Below are 27,487 nucleotides of genomic sequence, written 5' to 3'. Positions count from 1 at the left end.
TTGGGGTCCTACTTGATGTCCTCAGTGTGGCTTCAGAGTACTACATCAGTCTCCGAGTGCTGTGCTCACAGGCAGATTTAGCCCCTGACTAGACGGTTTCCTACTTTTCATACATCAGCACCACTATATATACTTCTTATATGTCACCTATGACTTATATATTTAGATTTATTTCCTACCAATGCATTTTTGTTCCTTCTTTAAATTCTCTCTCCTTTTGTTTGTTTGTTTCTTTGTTTTTGAGCCAAAATATCATGTAGCCCACCTGACCTTGCTATGATCCTTCTGCAAGGAAATCAGGAGGTGAATTCGTCCTGAGTGCTGGGGTTACAGGCATCCTTACCATACCTGGCCTGTATTCCTCTTGTCTATACTTCCTTTCCTATTTACCATCTGGGTCAGGAGACTTTCTTTGTTCCATTTCCTCACTGTAGTGATGTGAGTTAGTGTATAACTTATTGTTACTCATTATCACTTTTATTATTCTAGCCTCAAAGGCAGGCAGGTGATTACTGAGACGGTAACTTGTTGATAGAGGGCTTGTGTAGCACGCATGAGGTCCTGGGTTCTATCCCTAGTCCCACAAAATGAGAAGGCAGGGGGAAGCGGGGAGAGAAACTGCTGGTTTTTATGTGATGAGTTCTCTCCTCTACAAAATAATATACCCAGATTTTAGCTGAGCATACGGCTGTGGAGAATAAAGACATCCCCAGTCCTCTTTGATGCTGAGCATGACCACGAGACTAAGATTTGGCCAGTGGGATCTGGGCAGAAAGAACACAAGCAACCTCTGGGTCATACACGTAGACAGGGAGAGTGCTAACGGACACCAAGATGAACCATCGTCCAGCTCAGGGCTGGACTGCTTCTGCCTGGGAAGTTACACAGGACAGAAACAAGCACGTGCCTGTCTAAGCCATTGTGTGGTTCTCACAGCAGCCAAGTAGCTAAAAACAGCAGACAGAGATGTTTAAGTTCTGTATCCTGCTCTCATTCCTTGTGGTCTCTGAATCTGCAGCTTCGCCTCTCTTTTCAAGTCCGGGATGTTTGTAGGCATTAGTTTTGCAAATGATGCCTCTCCCCATGCTCCTCTCCATGCTGTTAGGGAGTGTGATTTGGAACAGACAGGTTCTCAGCATCCTGCATCCACCTCTTGCTGTATTGCTCCACACATAAGGCACTAGGTGTGATCCCTTGTAATAGGCATACAGCCCAACTTCTGATGCACAGCCTGATATTTAATCTAGCCACTGAAAAACTAATTTCAATGAGGAGACTTTCTCAAGTCTACCTGGCTTTTAAAGTCAGTCTGGTCTTTCTGATACAGTGTTATTCTTGTCTCAAGTCTTCAGTTTCTTTATTCCATCATCAATAGTTTTTAATGAATTAATTTACAGTCTCTTATCCACAGTTGTATCATTAGAAGTCCAACTGTCTCTCGCATAGGTGAATTCCTACTAACTACAGATTACCCCACCCCTGGCACTAGTCATTTTGAGTTTTACGTTGATCTTCACTAAATCTGATTCCTGGGGACCTGCACTGAAATCTTGTTTCTCCAAAGCAATTGAGTCTGTTCCTACAAGTTTCTCCTGTGTCACCCACCCCTGACCCAGAACTCAGGTTCTTGAATCACACAGCTGTACAAATCCAACTGTAAAGCACTGTTCTTCCCAGAGCCTTTAGTCTGAGACGCTCCCGGCACCTCCTGCAGCTCCTGCACCTCCTGGTGTTGATGGGTGATCTTCTTGCCCTCAGCTACATTTTCATTTGTAAATAGTCCAGACCTCACAGGAGATTCTGGGTCATTTTTTAGCTCTAAGTAGCCAAACCTCATCTGACACCACAGATGTAAAAACTCCAACCTGAAGCCCAGTGTGACCACCGGGGAGACTAGCCACCTACCCCATTTCACTCCTGCTTTGTCCCTCTGTCCCCTCTCTGGGGAGGGGTCTTGCTGTGTTCCAGAGCTGTTTATCTCTCATTCCTTCAGAGTTTCCATGGGCTCCTCTTGTTTTATCTGAGGCTATTTCGTTGTCGTACTTTTATTTCAGAAGTCTTGCCCTGAGATGTGTTCCAGCCCACTTGGCTGGGCAGAGTCCCTTACAGTTTCTTTCCCTTATTCCCTCCCCCAACACCACAGGCTAAGGCAAGGTCCTCAAACTTTACCGACAAAACCACTTTCTAGGAGCCTGTTAACCAGACATTGACAGCACTCTGAAGACTTAAGGACAGGAGGACTGAGCAACCCAAGAACAGACACCCTGAGCACACAACCCACTGGGTGGTTCTGGCAAAGGGGTTCTGACCACGTCATCCTTAGACCCACTATCCTCTCCCTGAGGTGGCAGTACCCGCTGGCATCCACAAGAACCCTACACTGTCTGAACTAAGAAGGCAATGCCAACAGACTCAAGTTCAAGAGTTCAAGTCCAATCTAGTCCAAGGCCATGCCCCAGCCATGGAAAGGCCAAAATGACACTGCCCACTTGCTCCAGGCTGCAAAGGGAGCTCCAGGAGCACCAAAGGGAGCTGGTCATTTGCCTCACTCTTTCCAGCTTTACTAATCAAGGCTTGGACCTTACATATAAGGGGTGAGCAGAGCGTTACCTTTGTACCCAGAAAGGATTAGCTAAGTACCCTGGTACTATAATCAGAACCATCGAGAACAGTTAGTTGAGTCATCACCTACTGTGTACCCACACAGATACATTTCAACTGCAGCTCTCCACTCTCTGAACAGGTTATACCTGTGAGAGTCAGCCACTTGATGTCCCTTCCCAGAGACATGTGACGACAACAGTGCTCAGTGTTGCAGACCAGCCTGCCTAAGCTTATAAAGATAGCACACCTGCTCACATTGCTTAATTTGTGTCTGAGCTCTTACATAAGTTATCAGATATGTCTCAAAATAACTCAGAGGTATAGAACGCCCTGGCCCGAGAGGTCAAAGTTCACGGAGCTAGGCATGCCTTTTTCCAAAGCCTGTTTGCTGTCACCAGAAAATCAGGCACTTTCTGAGGCTCTCCTGATAATAAGGGATGGGCAGGATTCCCATTGTTCTCCTAAAGAGCCGTCCAGCCTCAAAAGAGGATAAAGTGTTAACAGCAGTAGTAATAGCAAGGGAAACAATGGTAAAGATAAGCCACTGGGGCTCAAAGTGACAGAGAACCCCCAGAAAACCTTACTGTTTTTAAATTTTAATTGTTTCTGACAATCTCATTACGTAGCCCAGGTTGGCCTTGAATCCTTAGACGATGGGAGCGGCCTTGAACTCAGAGGGCTCTTCGGGCCTCCACTTCCCCACTGCTGGAATTAAAGCTCTGCTACACCATGCCAGCTCAACTGTATCGTTTGTCCGTATGTGGCACCTGAGGTGGCACTGCCAGGAGAAATGTCACATGACAGTTTTGGAGTTTCATTTTTCACTAAAAACGTAGCAAAGACTTAGGGAGCGAGTGAGAGAGAGAGAGACAGAAAGGGTGCATTCTGCCTGCCCCGCCCTGAAGATGTGAGGGAACTGCCTGTTCTCCAGGGACTCACCTTGTCAGCCAGTAGCTCCCTTATCTTGCTGGCCTGAAGGCGGAAGCGGAAAAGCTGCGTTTCCAGGGAAAGGCACCGCTTCTGCCAGTCTATGCTGGCCACCTCCACCTTGACTTCTGCCATGATGGAACCAACTTCCAAATACTCCCGAGAGCTCCAAGATCCAGCACGCTGAAAATGGAAAGATAACAGTCTGAGGAGGAGGAATGTGCGGGAGGAGAAAAGGAGAGCAAAGGGCAGAGCAACAGGGTGGGGACAAGGGTGGTTCCAACTGTCCCGTCGGCGTCCCCTTCTCTCAGCCCAGGGCATCCAGCGCCAGGAGCAGGTGGCTAAGCAGCATCTGGACCCAAGACACCTTAAGAAGAACCTGCTTTCTTCTGACTGTGGTCTGTTTGGTCATTTTAATATATTCTAGTAAGAGATCCTTAGAAGAGTTTCAGGCTTTAGATTCTCTTAATTAGCATATGAAGCATTAGGTCTTATTGTGGTATTTTCAAGTGGAAGTTGCTTTTGTCCACTCTCCTCCTCCACCCCACTGCCCCACTTGGACCGACAGGCACCTTCTTCAATCTCCTGTCGCATGCTCTCTTGCCCACCCCACCTTCCTCAGCACCGCTCTTCCCTCTCTAGTTCCCTTTCTAGTTTCCCAACTGTTGCTCAAACTCTCTCCTGGGGAGATGTAAACAAACACCAACTCCCTCCTTACAGGGCACCAACCGCAAACCAAAGATAATTCCACCAAAGTCCAACTTGGGAAACCAGTGAGTGTGTCAGGCTTACTCACAGAGCACAGGGAAAGGGTACTTATAGGAACGTGGGTGACTGCAAAGCCGGTTCACCCAGAAGGGATGAGCTTCCCTACAGCTGCAGAGAAGGCATCTCCTCACCCTGACATTCCAGTTTATATACTCCAGCCCCACAGGGCCATGTGAAATGAAGGCGAGAGCAGGAAGTGAGACAGAGCTTCAGACATCTGAGGGGAGGGGTCAGGCCCTCCTTCTAGGTGGGAACTTCAAAAGTCAACAAACCCAGTCTAGGGTTGGGGTGGGGGGAGAGCTTGGGAGAGTCACTTGCAAATATTCACAGCTGTTATGATGGAACGAAGGCTATTCAACCTGGACGATGGGGCCCTACAAGAACCCATACCCACTCTTGCTCAACCCCCCCCCCCACACACACACACTGAAAGCTAAGATCCATGTGTGAGATAAGAAGAGGCAGACTCTTTCTGAGATGAAGTTACTTTGCTTAATATAATAATTTCCAGATCTATCAGTTTTTCTAAAGATTCCACAGTTACATTCCTTTTTTTGTTTTGTTTTTTGTTTTGTTTTGTTTTGTTTTGTTTTTTCGAGACAGGGATTCTCTGTGTAGCCCACTCTGTGTAACTCACTCTGTAGACCAGGCTGGCCTTGAACTCAGAAATCCACCTGCCTCTGCCTCCCGAGTGCTGGGATTAAAGGCTTTTGCCACCACGCCCAGCTCACAGTTACATTCTTATTTACAGATGAACAAACCTCCACTTGGCATACGCCACATTTCCATTATCTACTCACTGGTTGAACACTCAGGCTGCTTCCATTTCCTTTGTATGAAGAACAGTATAATGGTAACATGGATGACCAAGTATGCCTGTGGTAGGATATGGAGTCCTTTGGGAATATGCCTAGGAGTAGTTCAGCTGAGTCATTTGGAAGTTATACTCTTAATTTTTTATGACATTTAAAAAAATAACGTGACTGCAATTCGTGGTGTCCATGTACTTTTGAGGGTGTGGTGTCCATCCCGCCCTCAAAAAGAAATGACTCTCCCTCCAGAAGCCTTGACAGTTCATAGCTCCTCAGGTAGGGATGGAGGTTCATGAACACCTCCCCTGTTTTTAATTTCTTAAACTTCCATGGTAATCTCCATGTCATACTAGTTTACATTTACATTCCTATTAGCAGTGACTCCCTCCTCCTTCACAACCTTGCCAGCACTTCCTGTCACCTGCTTTCTGGATGGTAGCTATTCCAACTGGATAAGAAGTGAAACACAGGGCCCCCTTGTTTTTCATTTAACTGTCTGCTCAACTGCCGTATTGTCAGATCCCATTCTAGGCTCTGCTGTTGAAGGAGAGGTCCCTGCCTTGAAGTTTTCCATTATAACACTGTGCCATCGATATGCTAGACAAATAGAAGCAGGGAAAGGGGCTGAGTACAGGAGAGGTGGGGGCCTTGGTGTTTAAGAAAACAGATTCCTCTAAAGTGAGCCACACAGCTATCGGGAAGCAGAGCTCTGTGTGGTTCCCGCTTTGGTCCGGACTCTATCTCTGTTGATGTTAGATGGGCTGAGAGTGGACAGGAAATATGCTCTGGGTTTCCTTGACACTTTTCTCTTTAGCTGGGACCTTGCTGACTGTCACTGGATCATCTTGACTGGGAACAAACTCTCCTCCCCTTCAAGTCGTAAGATGCAACCCAGAAGACTTCTAGATGCCACCTTTCACAGCCCTAGCCAGGGGAATTTACCCAGAAGCCCCTTACCTGTAGTGTAGACAAGAAAACAACTGGGTCAAGGTTGAGAAAGGAAGCAGGCATGGGTGTGCCTGAGCCTGGAGACAGAGAGTGAGCAGGAGAGGAGAGCTGGAAGGGGCCATCAGAATCAGGACTTGCAAGTCTCCCAGGCAGCAAGTCCGTTCTCTCAGCAGTAAGCATAAAGAAAGCCAGGACCAAACCATGAGCAAAGGCCACCTGAATAGCAAATCACTTTAAGAAAGACTGTTAAAGCCAGGCCATGGTGGTGCACACCTTTAAAACCAGCACTCAGGAGGCAGAGGCAGGCAGACAGAGGCCAGCTTGCTCTATATACTGAATTCCAGGACAGCCAGAGCTACACAGAGAAACCTTCCCTGTCTCAAAGAAAAAACAAAAACACAAACAAACAAACAAAAAACCACCAGAAACCCCACAACTGTTAATAGTTCTAAGTTGATAGTATTCTTTAATATCACCTGTTAAGTATTATATATGATTTGTAGGGAAAATGATAAAATATCTTATGGTGACAGAGTGAGTTAAGAACATGTCAAGTAAGATCTGTTAGAAATAGTGACAATTTGGGCTGAAGAGACAGCTCAGCAGTTAAGAACACTGACTTTTTCTGGGGGACCTGGATTTAATTCCCAGCACTCACATGGCAACTCCTATCTGTAACTCCAGCTCCAGGGGCTCCAAGTCCTTCTTCTGGCCTCTGCTGATGCCTGAGCTTAGAGGCAGAGGCGCAAGGTGACGTGAATGAGGTGCAGACTCACTCGCAGGCAAGACACCCATACACATAAAATAAAGTTAAAAAAATACAGCTGTGACCTGAACAAGGATAACAGCTGTAGACATGCTAACACGGAGGGGGGAGAGCTCATGAGGCCTCAACCCTAGACATTCTGAGAGCTGGAGAAATAAATTGTCTTCCCCAGGGAAGAGCACACTGATTGGCTATCCAGTACCAAATGGTCAGCCCTGAGAACATAGACATGTAAGTAACATATGGACTGAGGAGGTTATGTTTATAAATATCCCAGCACTTGGGAGGCAGAGGCAATAGGATTTCTAGGAGTTCAAGGCCAGCCTGGTCTACAGGTGTGAGTTCCAAGACAGCCAGGGCTACACAGAGAAACCCCTTCTCAAAAGACAAAAATAGGGCTGGCGAGATGGCTCAGCGGGTAAGAGCACTGACTGCTCTTCTGAAGTTCAAATCCCAGCAACCACATGGTGGCTCACAACCACCCGTAATGAGATCTGACGCCCTCTTCTGGTGTGTCTGAAGTCAGCTACAGTGTACTTATGTATAATAATAAATCTTTAAAAAAAAAGAAAAGGCTAGCTTAAAAAAAAAGACAAAAAAAACTGCTGGTGATTTGGGAAGCTGAGTGATGGATCTATGGAAGTTGGTTATACTGGCCTTTCTACTTGAAAATATGCTTGGAAATGTCTATATAAAATGTGTTGTGCTTTGCCATCCTCGTCTCTCATTCTTCAGGAGCCAAGCGGCCTCTGAAAACCCTGTCACTTTCCGTGCTGTTGCCAGTTATTTGCATACCTGGGAGCAACAGTGAGCTTCTTTCACGGTTAATCACCAATTCTGCGTCTCCCTTCACACTTGACTTTGATTAATAGATTTCTCCCATTGTGGTTTTGTTTGTTGTCTTGGAAACAGGGTCTCACTGTGCAGCCCTGGCTATCTTGGAACTTGCTATGTAGACCAGGCTGGCCTTAGCTCTGCCTGCCTTTGCCTCTGCCTCTGGAATGCGGACACTAAGGGTGTGTGGCACTGTGGTAGGCCAGTGCTAGGTCTCCCAGTTAGGCTTTACAAATAAGGACTTCTGGAATCCTTACTCTACAGCAGACACATGCAGTCTCTTTCTTCAGGTCAACCTAGAAGCTGTTAGGAAGACACTACTGTCCACACAAAGTCACCAAGGAAGAGAGTCTGAATACCTTCTACAGCTGGCCAGGAGTGAACTGGGATTCTGGTTCCAAAGCCCACTCAAATCAAAATAAAAGAGAGGGAAAAGAAAGAAAGAGGTTGGTGGTCCAGTGGTACAGGCCAGTAGTGGGACACCTGCTGGCCTAGCATACTTGAGGCATTCTATTCCTGATTCCACAAAGAAAAGATAAATTGTCAAAATTTTCAAATGTCTTTCAGAAGCCTCAGAACTAAGGTAAACCTATAGCCCAGATTTTCCAAGGCATCTAGGGCTCAGCTATTCTGCCACCACTACCTCGCCAGTAGCCCGGGAGAGAAGAGCAGAACAATTAAGCCACTGATAGGTCTAATGTCTGATTCTTTCGGCTCTGGGATCCTCTGAACACTGGACACATGACCTAAACCCAGAAGTGTCATCCTGGACAATAGGGACATTGTGACCTCCCAGCCAGTCCTACTTCAAAAGACTGGGACGGACTGGAACAAGCAGGAAGACAAAAGACAAAAACAAAACATGACCTTATCTGAGCTAAGATCACTGCGGTAGAGACAAACAGAGTCTAGGCGGCCTGGAGAAGGCTGGGACGCTGCTGTGTGTTTTTAGTCTCCTTGTCCTTCAGGGGAAACTGTGGTTTTCGTCCTATAAACAGGAAAAGTGGCAGATCTGAGACTGGGACTAGGGGAGTCTTGTTCTCCAGTCCAGGGCTAGGAACTAAAGCACCCAAGAAAAGCCCAGAAGTTGAGAGGAAGGTCACTGGAAATTTGGTGACTTGAGTTTGATTTAAATACTTAAGTATTTAAATTTAAAGCAGTTTGATTGTTCAAACTGCTGCAGAGATTCTGTGGGGACTGGGAAATGTCAGATTATCAGTCTCCTAGAATTTGGGAAACTGAACATCTCTAGTGCCTGCCTGGCAGTGATATTTGAGATTACCCTTAGACTCCAGGGAGTGCTTTCTCCCTTGGAGAATCTGATCCTTCTCTCCTCCTTGGGATGCTGACAAGTCCTGAGGAGGCTGGGGCTCGAGGTAGGCTTGCCTCCGAGCACGGCATGTGAAGGGATTTAAAGGTTTGGAATCATATCTAGAGTAAGGGTATCTATTGCCAAGTCAAAGGCCCGGAGGCTCTTCAGGCTAAAGCAGGTGGCAGCATCTACAGCTATAAAGCAGGAGCTGTTAGGGGAAGATACTAGCGAAACTGAACTTTGCCTCCTAAGTGTTCTTGTACCATACACCAAAAAAAAAAAAAAAAAAAAAAAGATGTTCAAGGATAGACAGAAAGGAATCGCTGGCATTTTAAAATTGTGTGTGTGTGTGTACACAGATGTGAACTCCACTTTATTTATGAGTTTGTTGCTGGTTTCTGAGAGCAGGTCTTTCACTGAACACGGAGTTCACTGGCCAACAGGTTCCAGGGATTCTCTTGTCTCAGCCTCCCCAGAGCTGAGATTTCAGGTATGTGGCCACACCCTGTTTTGTTTTGTTAAAAATAAGAATGCTGGAGTTCAAACCCAGGTCCTCACGCTTGCATGGCTAGTGCTTAACCAACCCAGACCCCACTTTTCAAAGCATCACAACATGTGAACTTGAGAGAGAGAGAGAGAGAGAGAGAGAGAGAGAGAGAGAGAGAGAGCGCAAATATAATTATTTACAGTGAATACAAGAGGTTACTTGCACGTGTGATCCATTTAGAGACAAACTGGGAAGAGCAGAACTGAGCCAAGAATCCTGCTATCCCAACATCTACAACAGTCCTCTTTCTGTGAGAATGCTTCAGTAGTGACAGTAGACATCAGTGGTACCTGGCTTGCCTAGAATAAACACATTATGGCCAAAGAAATCAACTAGACAGGTTGGGGATGTAGCTTAATGAGCTGGAAACAGACACAGCACTATTGGATTTTGTTTGGTTTTTTTATTCCTTCTCCACAGTTTTGTTGGGAAACTACAACACACACAAGAAGTGAGGAGACTCGGCAATACTTCATCACCCCATGACCACTCGCCTGAAACCTGTTCTCTTGCTTTACTAGGGCCCAGAAGGCTGAGTGCATGACAGATGGACCAGATGATGTCCAGGGCCCTACCTGCTGTCTGGAAGCTCTGCATTCCCAGCACCCTGGACATAGTGTCATAGAGGCCCACAGGGGCATGCTAGAGGCAAGGGTTGGGGCTAGAAAAGGTTGTGGAAAAAAACACACAAGACCAGTTTGGTGACTTTGCACTCAGTCTGTATCAGGGAAAACACAAACTTGCTATGAGATTGCTGGGGCAAATTTGGCCAGAAATAGACAAAATGCCGAGGTTTAACTTAATTCAGCCAACTTATGGTGATTCCTATGTGCAATATTCGAGCAGTAAGGCTGTTAAAGATCTTCCATCTTTCAAGCCTTCAAGTCTGGTTACTGTAGGCCCAGGACCACACAATACTTCCAATAACATCACCAGAAGGGAGGGAGGGACAGGCTTGGTGATACACATGTGTAATTCCAGCACTCTGGAGGCTGAGGCAGAGGGTTCACTAGTAAGAAACTTCCAAGAAGGATGAGGGGGAGGGGAGAAGAGGAGGAGAGAAGAAAGAAGGGAGGAGGAGGAAAGAAAGAAGAAGAAAAAGAGAGAAGGGAAAGAGAAAGAAAGAGAGAGGGGGAGGAAGAGGAGGAAGAAGAGGAAGAGGAGGAGGAGGAAGAGGAAGAAAATGCAATTTTTTTCTGGACTGGGAGGATGTTAGGGCCCCATGTGATTTCCATTTCTAGGGATGGGCTGTCATGTAATCTGAGTGCTACTCTCTTAGAGGCCAACTGTGGGAAAGGAAGACCACCACGCCTCCTGATGCATCTGGGAGGAGGTGGGGAACAGACAAGACACAGGGATCCCTCTGATCTCAGCACCAAACACTCCACCTCAATTGGGTGTGAGCATCGTCCCATCCTTCAGACGGTGTTAGAAGAGATGCAGGAAAGTGGGAGAGCATGCCCTATCTCTTGAGAACCTAGGTATCAACAGAAGGAGAAACAGCACAGCTCTGACGATCCCAAGCTAAGACCAAACAACCTGGGTCTGAATAGCAGGCCAGACACTAAATAACCCATTAACTCTGCTGGTCCCCAGTTCTGCTCTGAAATTGACGGCAATATTTGAAAACAAGAGCAGTGATACCAGTTCAGACCTATGAAGCTGTCAACATTCAACTGTCTTTTTGACCTTCGTCAAAACAGCAATTCCAAGCTGGGCAGGGTCGTTCAGAGCGTAACCCCAGCACTTAGGAGGCTAAGACAGGGAAAAAGCCTCAGATTCCAGGACAGCCTGTGCTATGGAGGGAGATGTAATTTTATCTGGGTGTGACATCCCATATTCCCAGTACCAGAGCTAGAGCTAGGAGGGACCAGCCCTAGGATAGCCCTGGGGGTGCGGGGGTCAGCCATCCCAGGGTTGGGTGTGCTTACTGTGTGTGAGGGCTAGGGTTCTTCTATACCTGTACAATGGAAAGGAAGGGGGGGGAGAGACACTGCACAGAAGTCCCTTGAAATTTTAAGAGTATTGTCTAAGTCTGACCCTTATTGAATTTATAAACACTCAATGACTGACAGTTAGTGTTCCCCAGGCATATGAGGATATGTGGTTAAGAATATGCTTACTTAAAAAAAATGTGAAAAAAAAATATGCTTACTGGCATCCCCACATGGTACTTTTTGTTTGTTTGTTTGTTTTTGTTTTTGTTTTTCGAGACAGGGTTTCTCTGTGTAGCCCTGGCTGTCCTGGAACTCTGTGTAGACTAGGCTGGCCTCGAACTCAGAAATCCGCCTGCCTCTGCCTCCCAAGTGCTGGGATCAAAGGCATGCACCACCACTACCTGGCCACATGGTACTTTTTAATAATCACAGTCTTCTTATTTTTCAGTATTTAAAAAAAAAAAAAAAAAGAGTATAAGGTACACAGTAAAACGTCTTCCCACTACTGAACTTCAACTGTTATTCGTTTTGTTTGTTTGTTTTGTTTTGTTTTTGTGTGTGTTTTTAGAACTATCTAGAGTACAGAAAAAAAGACAGGGTTTCTCTGTATAAGAGCCCTGGCTGTTCTGGAACTCACTGTAGATCAGGCTGGCCTTGAACTCCCAGAGATCTGCCTCTGTCTGTCTTCCATGTGCTGGGATTAAATATATGTGTGTGTGTGTAATGTGTATGTGTGTGTGTAATGTGTGTGCATGTGTGTATATGTGTATGTAATTTGTATGTGTATGTGTGTAATGTGTGTAGTTTGCATGTGTGTAATATGTGTATGTGTAATGTGTATGTGTGTAATATGTGTATGTGTGTGTGTGTGTGTAATATGTATGTGTATGTATAATGTGTAACTATAATGCGTGTATGTGTGTGTGTGTGGTGTCCTCAGAGGCCAGAGGGAGAACAGGGTGGGTGACAGATGAAATGGAGTTGCAGTTGCCATGGATGAAGATGCTTAGAACCAAACTCAGATGTTCTGCAAGAGCGGTAAGCCCTTAACTGCTGAGCCACCTCTATAGCCTGATACACTATATTCCCTGTACTTAACAGCAGCACTCAGAGCTCTTCCCGTCAGCATACATCCTGTTCAAGAACCTTAATGCATCCTATTGTGAGGCTATTACATGACCTTATTTAAGAGTCCCTTGTTGATGGACATTTGAGTTCTTTCCAACCTTTTGCTAAAATAAACAATACTACAATGAATATTCAATGAATATGCCTCATTTTATATGTATCAGCATATATCTGAAGGGTAGTCCTAGAAATGGGATCATAGGGTTAAGTAAAGAACACTGTAAAGTGCATTCCCTTGAGGCTCCCCTAATTCATACTTCAGCCAACAGTAAGTACCTATTCTTCAAATCAGACTCCAGCGTTTGGTTTTCTCTCAGGGTCTTATTATATAGCCTAGGCAGGCCTGGAACTTGCTACGTAGTAGACTGTGATCCCAACTTCCTTACCCTTCCAAGTATTTTGATTATAGGGACAGACCACCATGCCAGGCTATATTATCAGTCTGGAACCGGCTATTAGTAGAGGGTCAGACAGGGTTAGACAGCTTATTGGTCCATCTGTAGAATACAGATGGTGGCTCAGCACCTGTGCTCAAGTGACGGAGGGAATTCCTGCACCTAAACATCTACACGAATAAAACATTCCCCAACCTGTAACACAGGTTGAACACAGATTTCAATAGATATAGCCTTGTAGAGATAAGGAAAATAATTAGGAGAGATGAGTTGGATGTGGTGACGTGTCACCAAGCACTAGACAGGCTGCTAAGGCAGGAGGGCTGTTGAGAGACTCAGAAAAGGAGGGGGAAGGAGAAAGAGACAAACAGTGAAAAGAAGTAAAGAGAAGAGAAAAAAGAAAAAAATACACCATGAAGAGAGGAATGAGAGGAACACACTTCTCTCTACCGCTGATGACCGTTTCAGTCAGAAGGGCAGCACAACTGTTTTAGGCTAATTGTTCATTTCTCTAAATTTGGGACCACAGGGTTAATAAAGATGTCACAAAACAGCTCTGAGTGGGTCCCTTAGGCAGCTGGGGGAAGGCAATGGACAGTATCTCATGTGGAATCTAGCAGGCTTACGTTTGAGTCCTGTCTCTACGTGACCTTTACAGTCTTTCACTATAACCTTGGGCAAGACACAAGTTCTCTGAGTCCTAGTTCCCTCCTTTACAGAGAAAGGTGAATGGACTGTTGAACTGAGTGGCGACTATTTGCACCGCGGTGTCCGGAACAAGACAGTCCAGAAAGTCTGGTGCTGAGGATTGATAGCTACTACATTGGGGGTGTGGGGGTGTAGGGTTAGTTATTTCAAATAACGATCTTTCTTGAGCATTCTCCTGAAACCCGGAGTTCGTCAATGTCAGTAAGTTTTATGAGGCGGATTTACAGTAGAAGCTGATTGAAGATCCTGACAGGGAGGAAGTACGCTGAAGGAGCAACAGGGAGAACATTCTATTTCCACAGGGTCTCGCTACCTCTGTCACCCTCCGTGGGAGACGTATTCCTAAGATTGCTAGGACACAAAGCCCCTGATGTCACTCAGAGCCCAACCTGTGCTCTTTTCTGCTTGGCAGGACGCGTCAGTAAGAGTTCAGCCTGACTCCTAGGACTCCTAGGAGAGACATCCAGAAATCACATTAACAAGCAACCTAGGACAAGCTGCTGAGAGGAGCGGAAGGGTTGAGCGGAGAGCACCCGGGTGGAAGGAAGCCAGCACGTACATCCCGGGGGCCTTCCCAGGAGCAACTGGATCAAGCCGGTCCCAAACAGCAGGACCTAGTGCGGGAGGGGCAGTCACCGCCTCCCAGTGCGGGTGTCCAGGAGCTCCCGGTTGCCTGCGCCCGTCCCACGGCTCCCAGGTAGGGAGGCACCTGCTCCAGAGTTGCCCTCCCGGCCGCGAGGAGTCAGCCCCGGCCGCCCCGCCGAACGCCCTCTTCGGGCGGCACACCCCCCCGGCCCTCCCGGACCCGCCCGGCTCACCTGAGTGAGCTGCAGGGAGTCCCGCCGCGACCCCGGCCGCCACGCGCGCCTCTGCCCCGCAGTGGTTCTCCCCGAGTGCCGAGAGGCCGCCGGGTCTCCGCTCCCCCGCGGCAGGGGTCGCGGTGGGCGTGGCGGGCCGAGGTCGGAGCCTGGAAGGTCCCCGGAGCTCCGCACAAAGCCCGCCCCAGCGCTGGCTGCAGCGCCGCGCCGGCTGTGTCCGCACCGCGCTCGCTCGGCGGGCAGCTCGCGGCCAGGCACAGGAAATGACCTCAGCAGCCGCAGCCTCCCACCGCGGGGCGCGGCCGGGGCCGTCCGGAGGGTTGGCTGCACGCTGCGACCCCCCAGACAGCGTGGGATCCCCCACGGGATGCTCACCAGACTGAACCCTCCCTCCGCCGAAGGAGGTCCCAGCGAGTGTCTAGCCACCTGTAGGAAAGTCCCACCTGGTTACTGGGAGCAGTCTGCACAACTGATTTGGAGTTGAGAGAGAGAAGGGGGAGCGTGTCACTACAGCTCCAGGAGAACCTGTTTGTTTGTGTATGTCTTACTTATTTTAAAGGCGACAGCCAGGGAGCCAGAAGGGCCAGGAGCCCTGGTTTGCAATACCTAACTCACACAATAATAATTACACACCCAGAGGGAGTGGGACACTATAGATGTTTGGTTAGGGGATGGGGCTGAGGAAGATGCAAATGAACTGTAGCTACGAAGGAGCCGCTTTGGAATACTGCTTCTTTTAGCCTGGCGGCGGAACTCATCAAGGAGGTCCTGGGTTTGATTCCCAGCACAAAAAAGAAAAAAAGAAGGAAAGGAAAGGATAGGAAAAGGAAAGGAGAAGACAAAAACAAAAGCTGCCTTTCCCAATTCCATAGACTGAACAGAAACAAAACACCCGGGGGCCTAGAATATTCACTCCAAGCACTCACCAAGAAAAATCCCCAGCCCCACCCCAGGTTTAAATCTGAATCTGGGGGTGGGAGCAGAGAGGGGAATTGCCCAAGGAGCAAACCTCCTCAGGCATTCTCATGCATGCACAGTTTTGAAAGCTCGGAAACTAAGAAAGGCAGTTAAATTGGGTGGGTGGGACTCCAAGAGACTTTATAGGCAAGATCTCTGGGTGTTGTGAACGGGTGACGCTTCCGTTTACTTTGAATAGTCAATCTTGAGCATAATATGAATTTCAAATACAGAGGGCTGCTGGGCAATGGTGGTGCACGCCTTTCATCCCAGCACTTGGGAGGCAGAGGCAGGTGGATTTCTGAGTTCGAAGCCTGGTCTACAGAGTGAGTTTCAGGACAGCCAGAGCTATACAGAGAAACCATGTCTCAAAAAAAAAAAAAAAAAAAAAAACCAAAAGAAAAAAAATACAGAGGGCTAACAGTGGACACTAAAACTTTCTCCCTTTTTGGCAGATCACCCCTACCCAAATGCAACTATTCTCATTATGTATATTATGTATATGCATATTCATATATGTATTCATATGCATCTGTGTATATCCATATATGTGTACTTACGAACACCTTTTAACACTAATTAAGCAGCCCTTCTTTTCACTCCCCCCCGTGCCCCCCCCAGACAGGATCATAGCAAGTATCTCCCTGGCTGATCTGTAACCCACCTTGTAGATCAGCCTGGCCTTGAACTCACGGAGGTCTGCTGGCCTCTGCCTCCAGAATGCCAGGACTAAATGCTACCACACCCAGCTTGCTTTTTTATTCCTGACATTATTAATTTGTTGATGAAAAGTATGATGTATTAAAAAAAAAAAACTTACATTTGGCCAGGCGGTGGTGGCGCATGCCTTTAGTCCCAGCACTTGGGAGGCAGAGGCAGGTGGATTTCTAAGCTCAAGGCCAGCCTGGTCTATAAAGTGAGTTCCAGGACAGCCAGGGCTATACAGAGAAACCCTGTCTCAAAAAAAAAAAAAAAAAAAAAAAAAGTTCCTAAGGGTGAGATATTTTAAATGCCGAGGCCAAATCAGCTAAATGCTCATGTACCAGCAAGCAGGCACAAAAAAGTCACCTACCCCACTTAAAGGCAGGCCAACAGTTGGCCTTATCTGATTCATTCAAAGGCAGCAGGGCCCAGATAGTCTTCCTGACTGATTCTGTGTCATGAAACCACTTATTTCACGGAGGAAAGATTATTTCCTCTCAAGCACATTAAGACCTAGCTAGTGTTGGGTATATATTTTGATGGCCTTTGAAGTGCTTATATAACCAAGCTCTGGAGTACAGATTCATGACTAGACCATTTCAAATGCCAACCTCACTTCTGGGGTAGAGGAGTCTGTTTGTATACACACACTAGAAAGCTGAGGCTGGAATGTTGACTAAGTCCATACAGAGTCGGTATAATTGTATCTTAGTCTGGTCCCAGGTTCCTGGATAGCACTATGGGAAAGAAGAGGAACCTGAAAACTGGAGAGACTTCAGTTCAAATCCCCACTTTGTCACTTTAGTCATGTGACTTTCCAGAAGTTGCTGGATTTTCTGGGTTATTTCTTCCTTTGTAAAGTGTTGTTAGTAATAAATTCTTTAGGAAGAATTAGTTGAGGGAGGGGCTGGAGAGATACCTCCCAGGTCAAGAGTACCTGAATTCAGTTCCCATCACCCACATCCTCTGGTGGCTCACAACTGGCTGAAAACTCCAGCTTCGGGGAATCTAATACCCTTTTCTGACCTCCTTGGGCCCCATATACATGGCATACACATGAAGACATACATACATACACATAAATAGAAATTAACAATAAATCTGAGGGGTTGGTGAGATGGCTCAGCAGTTAAGAGCACTGACTGCTCTACCAAAGGTCCTGAGTTCAAATCCCAGCAACCACATGGTGGCTCACAACCACTTGTAATGCGATCTGATGCCCTCTTCTGGTACATCTGAAGACAGCTACAGTGTACTTATTTATAATAATAAGTAAATCTTTGGGCCGGAGCCAGTGAGGTCACCCGGAGTGAGGAGAGGTCCTAAATTCAATACCCAACAACCACATGAAGGCTCACAACCATCTGTACAGCTACAGTGTACTCATATACATAAAATAAATAAAAAAAATCTTAAAAAAATAAATCTGAAAGAATTGAATGAGATACTATGGTAGCTGACATTTAGCAGGAGACCTACATATGGCAGCTTTTGTTATTTGATCTTTGAGCACATATTTTCTGGAGGGCAAATGTTTCCCAGACACTCTCTCTAGTAAAGTCTGAGGCAGGAGGATATAAAGATGGTCAAGACCTGCTCTCTGCTCTTAAAGAGCCCCTTTGTTACAGGACTGCAATTCCTGTCTCTCCTGGATGGAGAAACAGGAGAACTCTAGAACTCTGGGATTACAGAGTGATTAGCAAGTCCTGTTCTCAGGAGACTGCCTGTTTTCTCTGAGCAGGTCCTGGGCTGCAAAAAGCCACGCCCCCTTGAGTCACTAAAACCTTCTGGAATCAAAGCAGCCTTCCTTCTGCCTCCTTCTTTTAGAAGAAGAATGGAGAGGGAAAGGCAGAGAAGAAAGTGGGGCAGAGCCCAGATTTCTAGGAATGGGGAAGTAGGGATAACCCTAGTCTAATCCCTGCCTCATAGCCAGGGGTAGAGCATGGTAGTCCTTAGGGAAGCCAAGAGGTCATTTGCTGCAGCTAGGGCAATTGTGGAGTTGAGCCAAGACTGGGGTTAGAATCTTAAGGTGGCCTAGATGGGCAGTGGTTGGGCATGCAGAGAGAGGCACTGTCTAATGGAAGGCCTGGAGGAGTGGGGCTGGAGAATGAGCAGGAGAATGAATGAATGAATGAATGAATGTTGAATGAGCAAAAGCTGTCCCAACTTCCCTGTTCTCCCATTGCTCGCCCCGCTGCTCACCAACACATACGTCTTAACTACCTGCTGTTTTCTAAGCATTGTGTTAAGAAGATAAACCTTAGGGCTCCACATATCTACCCTACACTCTTGGCTGTTCCCAGAGGGGGGCACAGGATGGACCTGACTCAGTGACCACATATAGCTATAAGATCTGTGGAATCAGAGGGAGCCAGACAGAGGATGGGGAAGTCAGGCCTTTTCCTCCGTAGAACAGGAATCAGTTATTTCCTAAAATGGTATTTAAAAGGTGGAGATCAAAGGCCTGCCCTAGTGTCTGGCATATTATAAGCATGTAGGGATTGTTATTACATGAAAAGCAGTCTGGAAGGAATAAAGGCAGAAAGGACTGCCGTGGTGCTAAAGGAAACAAGACAGAAAGGGATGGAAAGGGACTCCGAGCAAGGAAGACCCTGATGAGTGGATAGACAGATTTCCAATCTGACTTCACATTATAACATCCTGGGAGCATTGATTAAAACCATAGATTTCAGGTCCCACCCGTGATCTTTTGAGTCAGCAGGCCTGGGGGTACGTAGGATGCTGTGTTATCTCTTTCTTAGGGCTTGTTGGGTGTCTGTATTGACTAGTAGACCAGACATCCTATTCTGACATTTCTGTGATTGCCTCAGAGACTAGCAGCCCCAGATGGAAACACAGGGTAGAACGGATATAATTACAACATTATGTCAACGCAAAATGATCTGCCCAGTGCAGCTGTGGGCAAGAAGGAGCCAGGCAGGGGCGTCTCAGTAGGATAAGAACAGAAGAAAGGAAAAAAAGAAGCTGAGTTGTGGACTGTAGGAAATGAGGACCAGGGAAATCTAGCCAGCTCTAGATCATCACAGAGCTCGCCGCATCCCAGTTTTGGATGGTCTGTTTCTCTATCGCCTTTTACCCACATGATAAAAACAAATGCCCGCTCATATCAACTCAGCAGAGAAGCCCCATGTTGGGAGAAACCCTGAGAGAGAAGACAAGAAAATTTGAGTCAGTGACAGAGCTAGGTATATGGCTCCTTTTCCGTGGTAGATATACAGCAACGTCAAATTCATGAGTTTTCCAGTGACAGCATGTAACCTCTGGCATCCCAATTCCAGAGTTCAAATTGCTGTTCTTAGCTTAGTTCTGACATTGTGCTCTGTTCAGCCTGTGACAGACACAAGCTGAAGAAGTCTCACCCCCTACTTCACCAACTTGGCTCCATTTCAGCTTCTGTAAGCTCATCGGGGTAGAGGGAACAGGGCAAGAGGTCTGGGAAACCAAGGATCTGATTGATTAATTGATTGATTTGGTTTTTCGAGGCAGGGCTTCTCTGTGTAGTCCTGGCTGTCCTGGAACTCACTCTGTAGACCAGGCTGGGCTTGAACTCAGAAATCTGCCTGCCTCTGCCTCCCAAGTGCTGGGATTAAAGGCGTGCGCCACCACTGCTCGGCTGAGGGTTCTGATTTATATGTTCAAATCATGTCTGCTGCACATCTACTGTAGGTCAGGAAAGGGGAAATGTGGAACAGAGGTCAGTTCCAGGCAGCTGGATCTAGAAAGACTTCACCATGCTCTCTGGCTGGCCTTCCTCTGAACCCCTGTTTTCTCCAATAGGAAGAGCCCTATGATCTAGTGTGGGGACCTACACAACACATAGGGCTGTGCATACGTGTTCTTGCTCAGTCTCTTTGTTGTGATCTGAGGACAGTCTCCCCAAGTTCTCATGCCTCTGTTAATCTGTGAAACCAAACAGAGCAAGGCTTTTATGACTCCCACTCTCAGTGATAGAAGATGGACATTTCAGGAGGGCCAGGATCTGGGAGGAGAACCGAGCTCTTCTGGCTAGTGTCAGAATGGCCAGCGGGGAGAAAAGCAACATCACTAATCATCCCAGGGTCTGCCATTCCAGGGCACTGAGAACAAGTGTGAATTGCTTTGTCTGACTTGCTAATTGAGAAACACACATTTAATGTGTGTGTGTGTGTGTGTGTGTGTGTGTGTGTGTGTGAGCATGTTCTTCCAGACAACTGCTGAGCATTTTTTAAAGCATTTGAATAAGAACATTAGAAAGGAAAAGAAAGAACCTTTCAAAGGAGCGACTTCAGTTCTCACAACTCTCTGTGCCTGGAGCTGTTTTTATCTCCATTTTGTGAGTAAAGCACACTAAGGTAGAAGATATGTGGTCACACTGGGACTCAAGCCCTGCTGGGCCTGACTATTGCAAAGAGCATGGCCTTGGTCACTGCTGGGGCCTACCTCAGGGACTGATAGATCTGGTTACACTGGTTTAGTTAGAAAAGAACAGGGAGGCGGTCTCCCTTATCAGCCCAAGACTTAAGCTGTCACACTTTTCTGCTCAGCAGCCTCCTACCTTCCTGGACATTCTGTCTGCTGCTCTTAGTGATCAACTCACATCTAACCTGTCCACCTTCTTCTGGGCATGACCCAGAGGGAAATGAGAGGCTATCTCCCAGTGCCATCTAGTGGCCACGGTGGCCTATTTGCTTTCCCAAGGGACCCAGAGGCTCCAGCATCCTGACTCCCAGACATGCCAAGGGCCAGATCAGTTCTCTTTTGATTTGACCACTGTGTGCTTTGATCAACCTCCAAACACAGACGTTAGTGGATCTGTAATCCCCACTTAGAATGGAGATATTTTGGTGTTTTGTTTTGTTTTTAAAGAAAGGGTCTCCTGTAGCCTATGCTGGCCTCAATATTGCTGTGTAGCAGAGAATAACTTGGACTTTTGATTATCTTGCATGTACCTCCTGAGTACCTCAGTTGTGTGGTACTAGAGACTGAATCCAGGGCTTCGTGCATGCTAGAAAGGCACTTTACCAACCCAGCCACATCCTTAATCCAAAATGAAGACTTTCAACTCTCTATACTATGTTCATGTTCTTTGTTTTTCTACAGATCAGGGGATTGAACAAGCAGCCTATAACACTTATTCTAGGGGCTGGCGAGATGGCTCAGCGGGTAGGAGCACTGACTGCTCTTCCGAAGGTCCTGAGTTCATAACCACCCGTAATGAGATCTGACGCCCCCTTCTGGTATGTCTGAGGATTATAATAATAATAAGGCTTTGGGCTGGAGTGAGCAGGGTTGCCCAGAGCAGAGGGGTTGACCAGAGTGAACAGAGGTCCTAAAAATTCAATTCCCAACAACCACATGAAGGCTCACAACCATCTGTACAGCTACAGTGTACTCACATACATAAAATAAATAAATAAATCTTAAAAAAAAAAACCACTTATTCTAGGTGAGACTCAGTTTATTCTAGGTGAGATTATGTAACTGAGCAGGGAAACTCGGTGATACTAAAACACTAAGTCTGGGGGTGAGCACTTGCTTAGCATATGGCAGGGGCTGGGCTCAAACCCCAGCACTGGCTGCCAGGGAGAGACTAGGGTGCCACTGGGAAAGATGGAAAAGAACCCTCCCAGTTGCATACTTAGAGGCCACCTTTACCCACCCAGCAATAAAGTAACAGCATGCAGAGCTGGGATGAGATGAGAGTTCTCAGCTTCCTGCCTCTGGAGGCATGGGCAGAAATGAGCTTTTTTGGAATTTCAGGGAAGAGCATTGTCTTAGTTAGGGTTTTACTATTATGAAGAGACTCCATAACCGAAGCCACTCTTGTAAGGACACAACATTTAATTGGGCTGGCTTACAGGTTCAGAGGTTCAGCCCATTATCACCAAAGTGGAAACATGGCAGCATGCAGGCAGTCATGGTGCAGTCAGAGTTGAGAGTTCTACATCTTCATCTGAAGGCTGTTAGCAGAATACTGACTTCCAGGCAGTAAGGATGAGGGTATTCTTATTCTTCTTATTATTATTATTTCTTAAATTGCTCTCTCTGGCCCCACTTGCTCTGGATCAAAGATTTATTGATTGATTGATTTTTATTTTTCAAACATTTATTTATTTATTATATATAAGTACACTGTAGCTGTCTTCAGACACTCCAGAAGTGGAAGTTAGATCTCATTATGGATGGTTGTGAGCCACCATGTGGTTGCTGGGATTTGAGCTCAGGACCTCCAGAAGAGCAGTCAGGGTTTTTAACTGCTAAACCATCTCTCCAGTTAAAGCCCGCACCCACAGTGACACACCTACTCCAACAGGACCATACCTTCTAATAGTGCCACTCCCTGGGCCTAGCATACATAAACCATCGCAGGCACGGACAATGGACCTTTTAAAAGGGGATTTAGGGGCTGGAGAGATGGCTCAGTTGTTGAGTGCACACTGTTCTCAAAGAGGACCCAAGTTCACTTCCCAGCACCCACATTGGGTGGCTCACAAACACTTGTGACTTCAGCTCCAGAGGGATCTGATACCTGTTGCCTAAGGTACCTGCACACTAGCACACTATGCACATACCTTCTCTCTCTCTCTCTCTCTCTCTCTCTCTCTCTCTCTCTCTCTCTCTCTCACACACACACACACACACACACACACACACGCACACACTTGAAAATAAATCTTTAAAACTTTTTTTAAAAACTTAAACATGGAATTTACAGATGTCTAGGCTCTGAACTTCTTAGTTCAGGTCTAGTGAGAAGCCATTGCTTCCTTTCAAGGCAGCCCAACCAGAGAAGTCAAATAGGTGACATACAGACTTCAGACTTATAAGGGAGGGTATAGGTGGAGCAGAACAGTTTCCTAGGATGGCACTGCTCTTGGAGTGACCCCAGGTCTGTTGCTTCTTTCAAGAATGCCTTGTTGCCCCGTGTTCCATTGGGGAAACATTCAGATGGCTTCTGGAATGTTCTGATCCTGAAAGCACAGGTTTCCTGGACGTAGAGTTCATACTTTTATGGACCTGGGCTCCCCAGAACAAAAGACACTCTTGCAAAAATTGTGATTCGTTTGAGAAGCAAAATGTTCAGTGTTACAATAAACCCACTGTGATGCAAAAATAAGGTTCCCGGGATACATTTGCTACTCGTCCTGGTCAAATAGCAATGTACATATGTAGTCATAAATATAAGACCAGAAACTCTATAAATGGAAGATGACAGTTTTCCCTCGGGTCTTTACCCCAAACCTCTGCTTTCACTGACACGCCACTATGCGATCATTATGTCCTTTCTTGAGTTAGATCCATTGAGTATTTCTCATCCTTCTTGTGTTTAGTTACTTTTCTATTGCTGTGATAAAACATCACGAAAAGACGACGTATAAAAGAAGGCACTTAATAGGGCTTATGGTTTCAGAGGGTTAGAAGCTGTAGTGATGGAGAGAGAGAATAGTAGTAGCAGTAGTAGTAGGGACAGCTGAGAGTCCATGTCTCAAAACTGCAAGCAGGCTGGGCAGTGGTGGCACACGCCTTTAATCCCAGCACTTGGGAGGCAGAGGCAGGCGGATTTCTGAGTTCGAGGCCAGCCTGGTCTACAAAGTGAGTTCCAGGACAGTCAGGGATACACAGAGAAACCCTGTCTCGATAAACCAAAAAACACAAAAACCAAAAAACCCAAAAAACAAAAACAGCAACAACAACAACAACAACAAAACATGCAAGCAGGAGGCAGAGAACACATAAAGAATGGCATGAGTATTTGAAAATTCAAAGCCCACCACCAGAGTGACATGCCTTCTCCAACAAGACCACACCTCCTTATCCTTCCCAAACAGTTCTACCTGAGGACCAAGTATTCAAACATAGGAGCCTACAGGGGCTGTTCTCATTCAAACCACCACATCATGTCAAGAGAAGAATGAGAGATATTCTCAGGACTTATAACATCGATAAGAGCAAAATAAAGGGAGGAGGAAGGATGCAAACCTTCCATCGTGGCCTCGTAAATCAGCATTATAATGGTGACTCAGCAAAATAAGTGCCATATAGTATTAAGCTCTGAGATGATGATGATATTTATTGATATGGAATTATAGTCATGTCATTATCTGATGCCACATAAAACAACTTTTTAAAAAGTATATAGGTTGGAAAAAGAGAAGGCCCAGAAGAATGGCTCACAGTTTGGAGTGATTTTTGCTCTAGTAGAGGACCAGGGTTCAATTCCCAGCACCCATATGGTGGCTACAAACGTTATAACTCCAGTTCCTGGGAACCCAGCACCCTTTTCTGACCTCTCAGGGTACTGGACATGCATGTGGTGCATAGACATGCATGCAGAAAAAATATTCACACACAAGAAATAAAGTAAATAGATGCAAAAAATTGTTTTAAGTGAGAAAGCACATGAAGTTGTGTGAAAAGGAAGAAGAGAGAGGATCTAGGAGGGACTGGGGGGGGGACAAATACTGTCAGAATACATTGTCTCAGATTCCTAAAGAACTAAATTAAAACATTTGAATAAAAAGCATGTAGACTTACTTTCTGTTAAACAAACAAAAGACATATGAGTCAAAGTATGTAGAATATGATTTATAAGCATATATGGAAAATTCACCTCTCCACACACAAAATGATTTTTCTTTGGGTAAAGAAATTCAGTAGTTTTTTTTTTTTTTTAGTTTCTGTTTTGTTCTTTTCTATATTGTTCAAACATTTTTACAAGAAGCATGAATCATTTTCTAATAAAAGCTACTAAAATGTTTAAAAAGTATTGATCTCATGAGAAAGGGAGAAAGCTGAGATTAGGGGAAATTGACAACCAATTCAATAAAGCCACAGTTCTCTGTCCAAAAGCAAATGTGGCCCCATCCTTCAGGGTGAGTGCCAGCCCTTTAGGTCTCCAACTGGATAGGATACTGGAGAGGAATATGGCAGCAGGGATCTGGCGGAGTTAGGAATCAATTTTAGGTCAGAGGGGACTCACATGCCTCTATTATTGTGTGGCTCCCCTATTATCTCTTCAAAGCAATTAAACTATGACCACAAGAGCATTACCGGGTTCCTATTATACACTGTGTTCTTGTGGTCTGGCTGTTGCCCAAGTATTAAAGAAGCAGACACAAGTCTAGGGACAGAGTTACATTGGGCTTTTATTTCTAATCCAAGCCCATCTCACATCCTACCAGTGAAAGGCTGTTTTCAGCCACTTTCTGCACTCGAGAAAAGAAGGAAGCTTGTGCTGACTGGGTGGGTGTGGCCCAGAGACCTGACCTCGAGCATTCAGGGGAGAAGCATAGCTGTTAGTTTGGAGGAGGAAGTCCTGAACCCATTTCCCTTCCGTCCCTTCTTGCCATCCATAGCCACCCATACTCATCCTTATTCCTAACTGTAGCCCTGACTCCCTCATGGGTCTTCCTTTGATCTTAGCTTGGAGTAGCTAGCTGTCAAGCTTCTGCAGGCTCTCTTGTCTCTGCTTCCTGTTTCCTGTGTGGCCTCTGGGGTTACCGTTCTGGAGATCCAAACCCAGGTCATTAGGTTGATGGGTAGTAGTCTAGTAGGGATTTTTTTTTATTGTTGGTTGGTTGGTTGGTTGATTTTTGTTTGGGGTGCTTTTTTGTTTTTTGTTTTGTTTGTTTTTCCCTTCATGAGCTAGCCCCCTAGTTCTGGACTTGAATCCTCACCATCCCACATACACCTAGGATTATAAGAGTTCATCCCCCACACCATGATATTTTCTGCTTTTTGAGACAGGGCTTTCCCCAGCAGACAAGACCTCAGATCAAATGAGTATTTGTCGGATCAAATCCGACAGCAAATACGTATTTATTAATCAACTAGCACCTGAAGCTAAATGGGATGTCCAGGCAAGACAGACTCTGTTGAATCATGCATCTTTTCCTTAGGGTGAGTGAGTTCTAGAAGAGCCAGACAAGAAGAGAGCTGGGTTTTACCCTACTTTCTGTGATGCAAACCACCTGTTTTGGAGCCCCAGGCCAGTCTGCCCCCAGCCAGCTCCTAGGGGAAGAATCTCTCAATTCAGTTCTCAAAAAAAAAAAAAATTCTACCCCATCCCAGGACCCAATAGAGCTGGTGATCTGGGCTCTGGGCTTGGATGAGATGTCATGATAGAAATTCTTAGCCTATTAATGTTGCCAAGTCCCAAGATACCTTTCTGTAATCGCTATGTCTGGCTGAAATTTCCCTTTGAACTGATATGGTAAAGTTGGGACAAGCATACAGTGTCCCCTGGGGGGCAGAAGGCTTAGACAGGCACAAAAGCTTTTAGTTGCAAAGCCCTCTAGTAACCAGGCTCCCCTTAACAATACTCCTTTGTCCCCCCTCAGACGATTGCTCTCCCTGTATCCTGGCAAAGGGAGGCACAGAGGGGAGGTGACCAGCTTAGAGTTCAGTTTTTAATCTCTAGGATGGAAATTCTGTTAAATATGCTGAGAATCTGGGTTGACTGCTGGCTCAGAAAGGACAGCGGGACAGCAGCAGAGTTGGAGTGACATTTCAGAGAGAGAGAGAGACAGAGACAGGCACACACACACACAGAGATACACACACAGAGACAGAGACAGCAGAGACAGACAGAGGTAGACAATGTGTGTTTGTGTGTGTGTGTGTGTGTATAATGGAGCTCTCCCATGATTCCTAGGTGCTCAAGTCAGCTCTCTCCTTCCATAGATTTACAGCCTTCCCAGTTAAACCCAAACTCAGAAGTCTGAAGTGACATGGTCTCAATGTGTTCCTAGTCTTGTTTTGCATTTTTCCCTGTTACATCATATTTTCTTTAATTATTTGAGACCAGGTTTTATTAGAGACTGGCATTGAATTTGCTGTATTGCTAAGGACCTTGAGCTCTGTGAAAGTACACTTACTAGTTCCCACTGTCACCTTGATCATGTCTCCAGATCTTAATGCTTTTTGCTTGTCTGTGTTGTTGTTGTTGTTTTGTCTTTTGAGGCAGGGTTTCTCTGTGTAACCTGGGCTGTCCTGGAACTTACTCTGTAGATCAGGCTAACCTCAAACTCACATAGATCCTTGTGTCTCTGCCTCTCAAGCGCTGGAATTGAAGGCACATGCCACCACCCCGCTGAGCCTGATGCCCTGTATCTAGTTCTCTTTTCATGACTCGGAGACTTTACATTCAAGGGCTTCCTTACTGACTTTTTTTGCGTTGGCTTCTCCTGTAGAAATCTACTCATACCAGAGCATAATGAGGGGGAAACCCACACGTCTGCCTTTGTGATGTAATTTATGAACTTTCCCTAATAAAAACAATGAGTTTTGACTGACAGCTGTGTATCATCCGGCTCTATACCAAC

The 27,487-nt window shown here is 46.1% G+C and overlaps 1 protein-coding gene across 1 annotated transcript in view; it reads right to left on the bottom strand.

Annotated features, from left to right (window-relative positions):
- Positions 1–14,756, bottom strand: part of Plekhh1 (pleckstrin homology, MyTH4 and FERM domain containing H1) — a 49,033-nt gene extending 34,277 nt beyond the window's left edge. The window contains exons 1-2 of the mRNA XM_021201454.1: positions 14,505–14,756; positions 3,544–3,714 (exon numbers count right to left, since the gene is read on the bottom strand). Of these exons, the coding sequence (XP_021057113.1) occupies positions 3,544–3,666 (123 nt within the window). The 5' untranslated portion in view covers positions 3,667–3,714; positions 14,505–14,756. The remainder of the gene's footprint in view (positions 1–3,543; positions 3,715–14,504) is intronic.
- Between the last annotated feature and the right edge of the window lie 12,731 nt (positions 14,757–27,487).

Source organism: Mus pahari, chromosome 7 (genome assembly GCF_900095145.1).
Source record: "Mus pahari chromosome 7, PAHARI_EIJ_v1.1, whole genome shotgun sequence".
Taxonomy (NCBI): Eukaryota; Metazoa; Chordata; class Mammalia; order Rodentia; family Muridae; genus Mus; species Mus pahari.
This window is presented reverse-complemented; position numbering and strand designations above follow the sequence as displayed.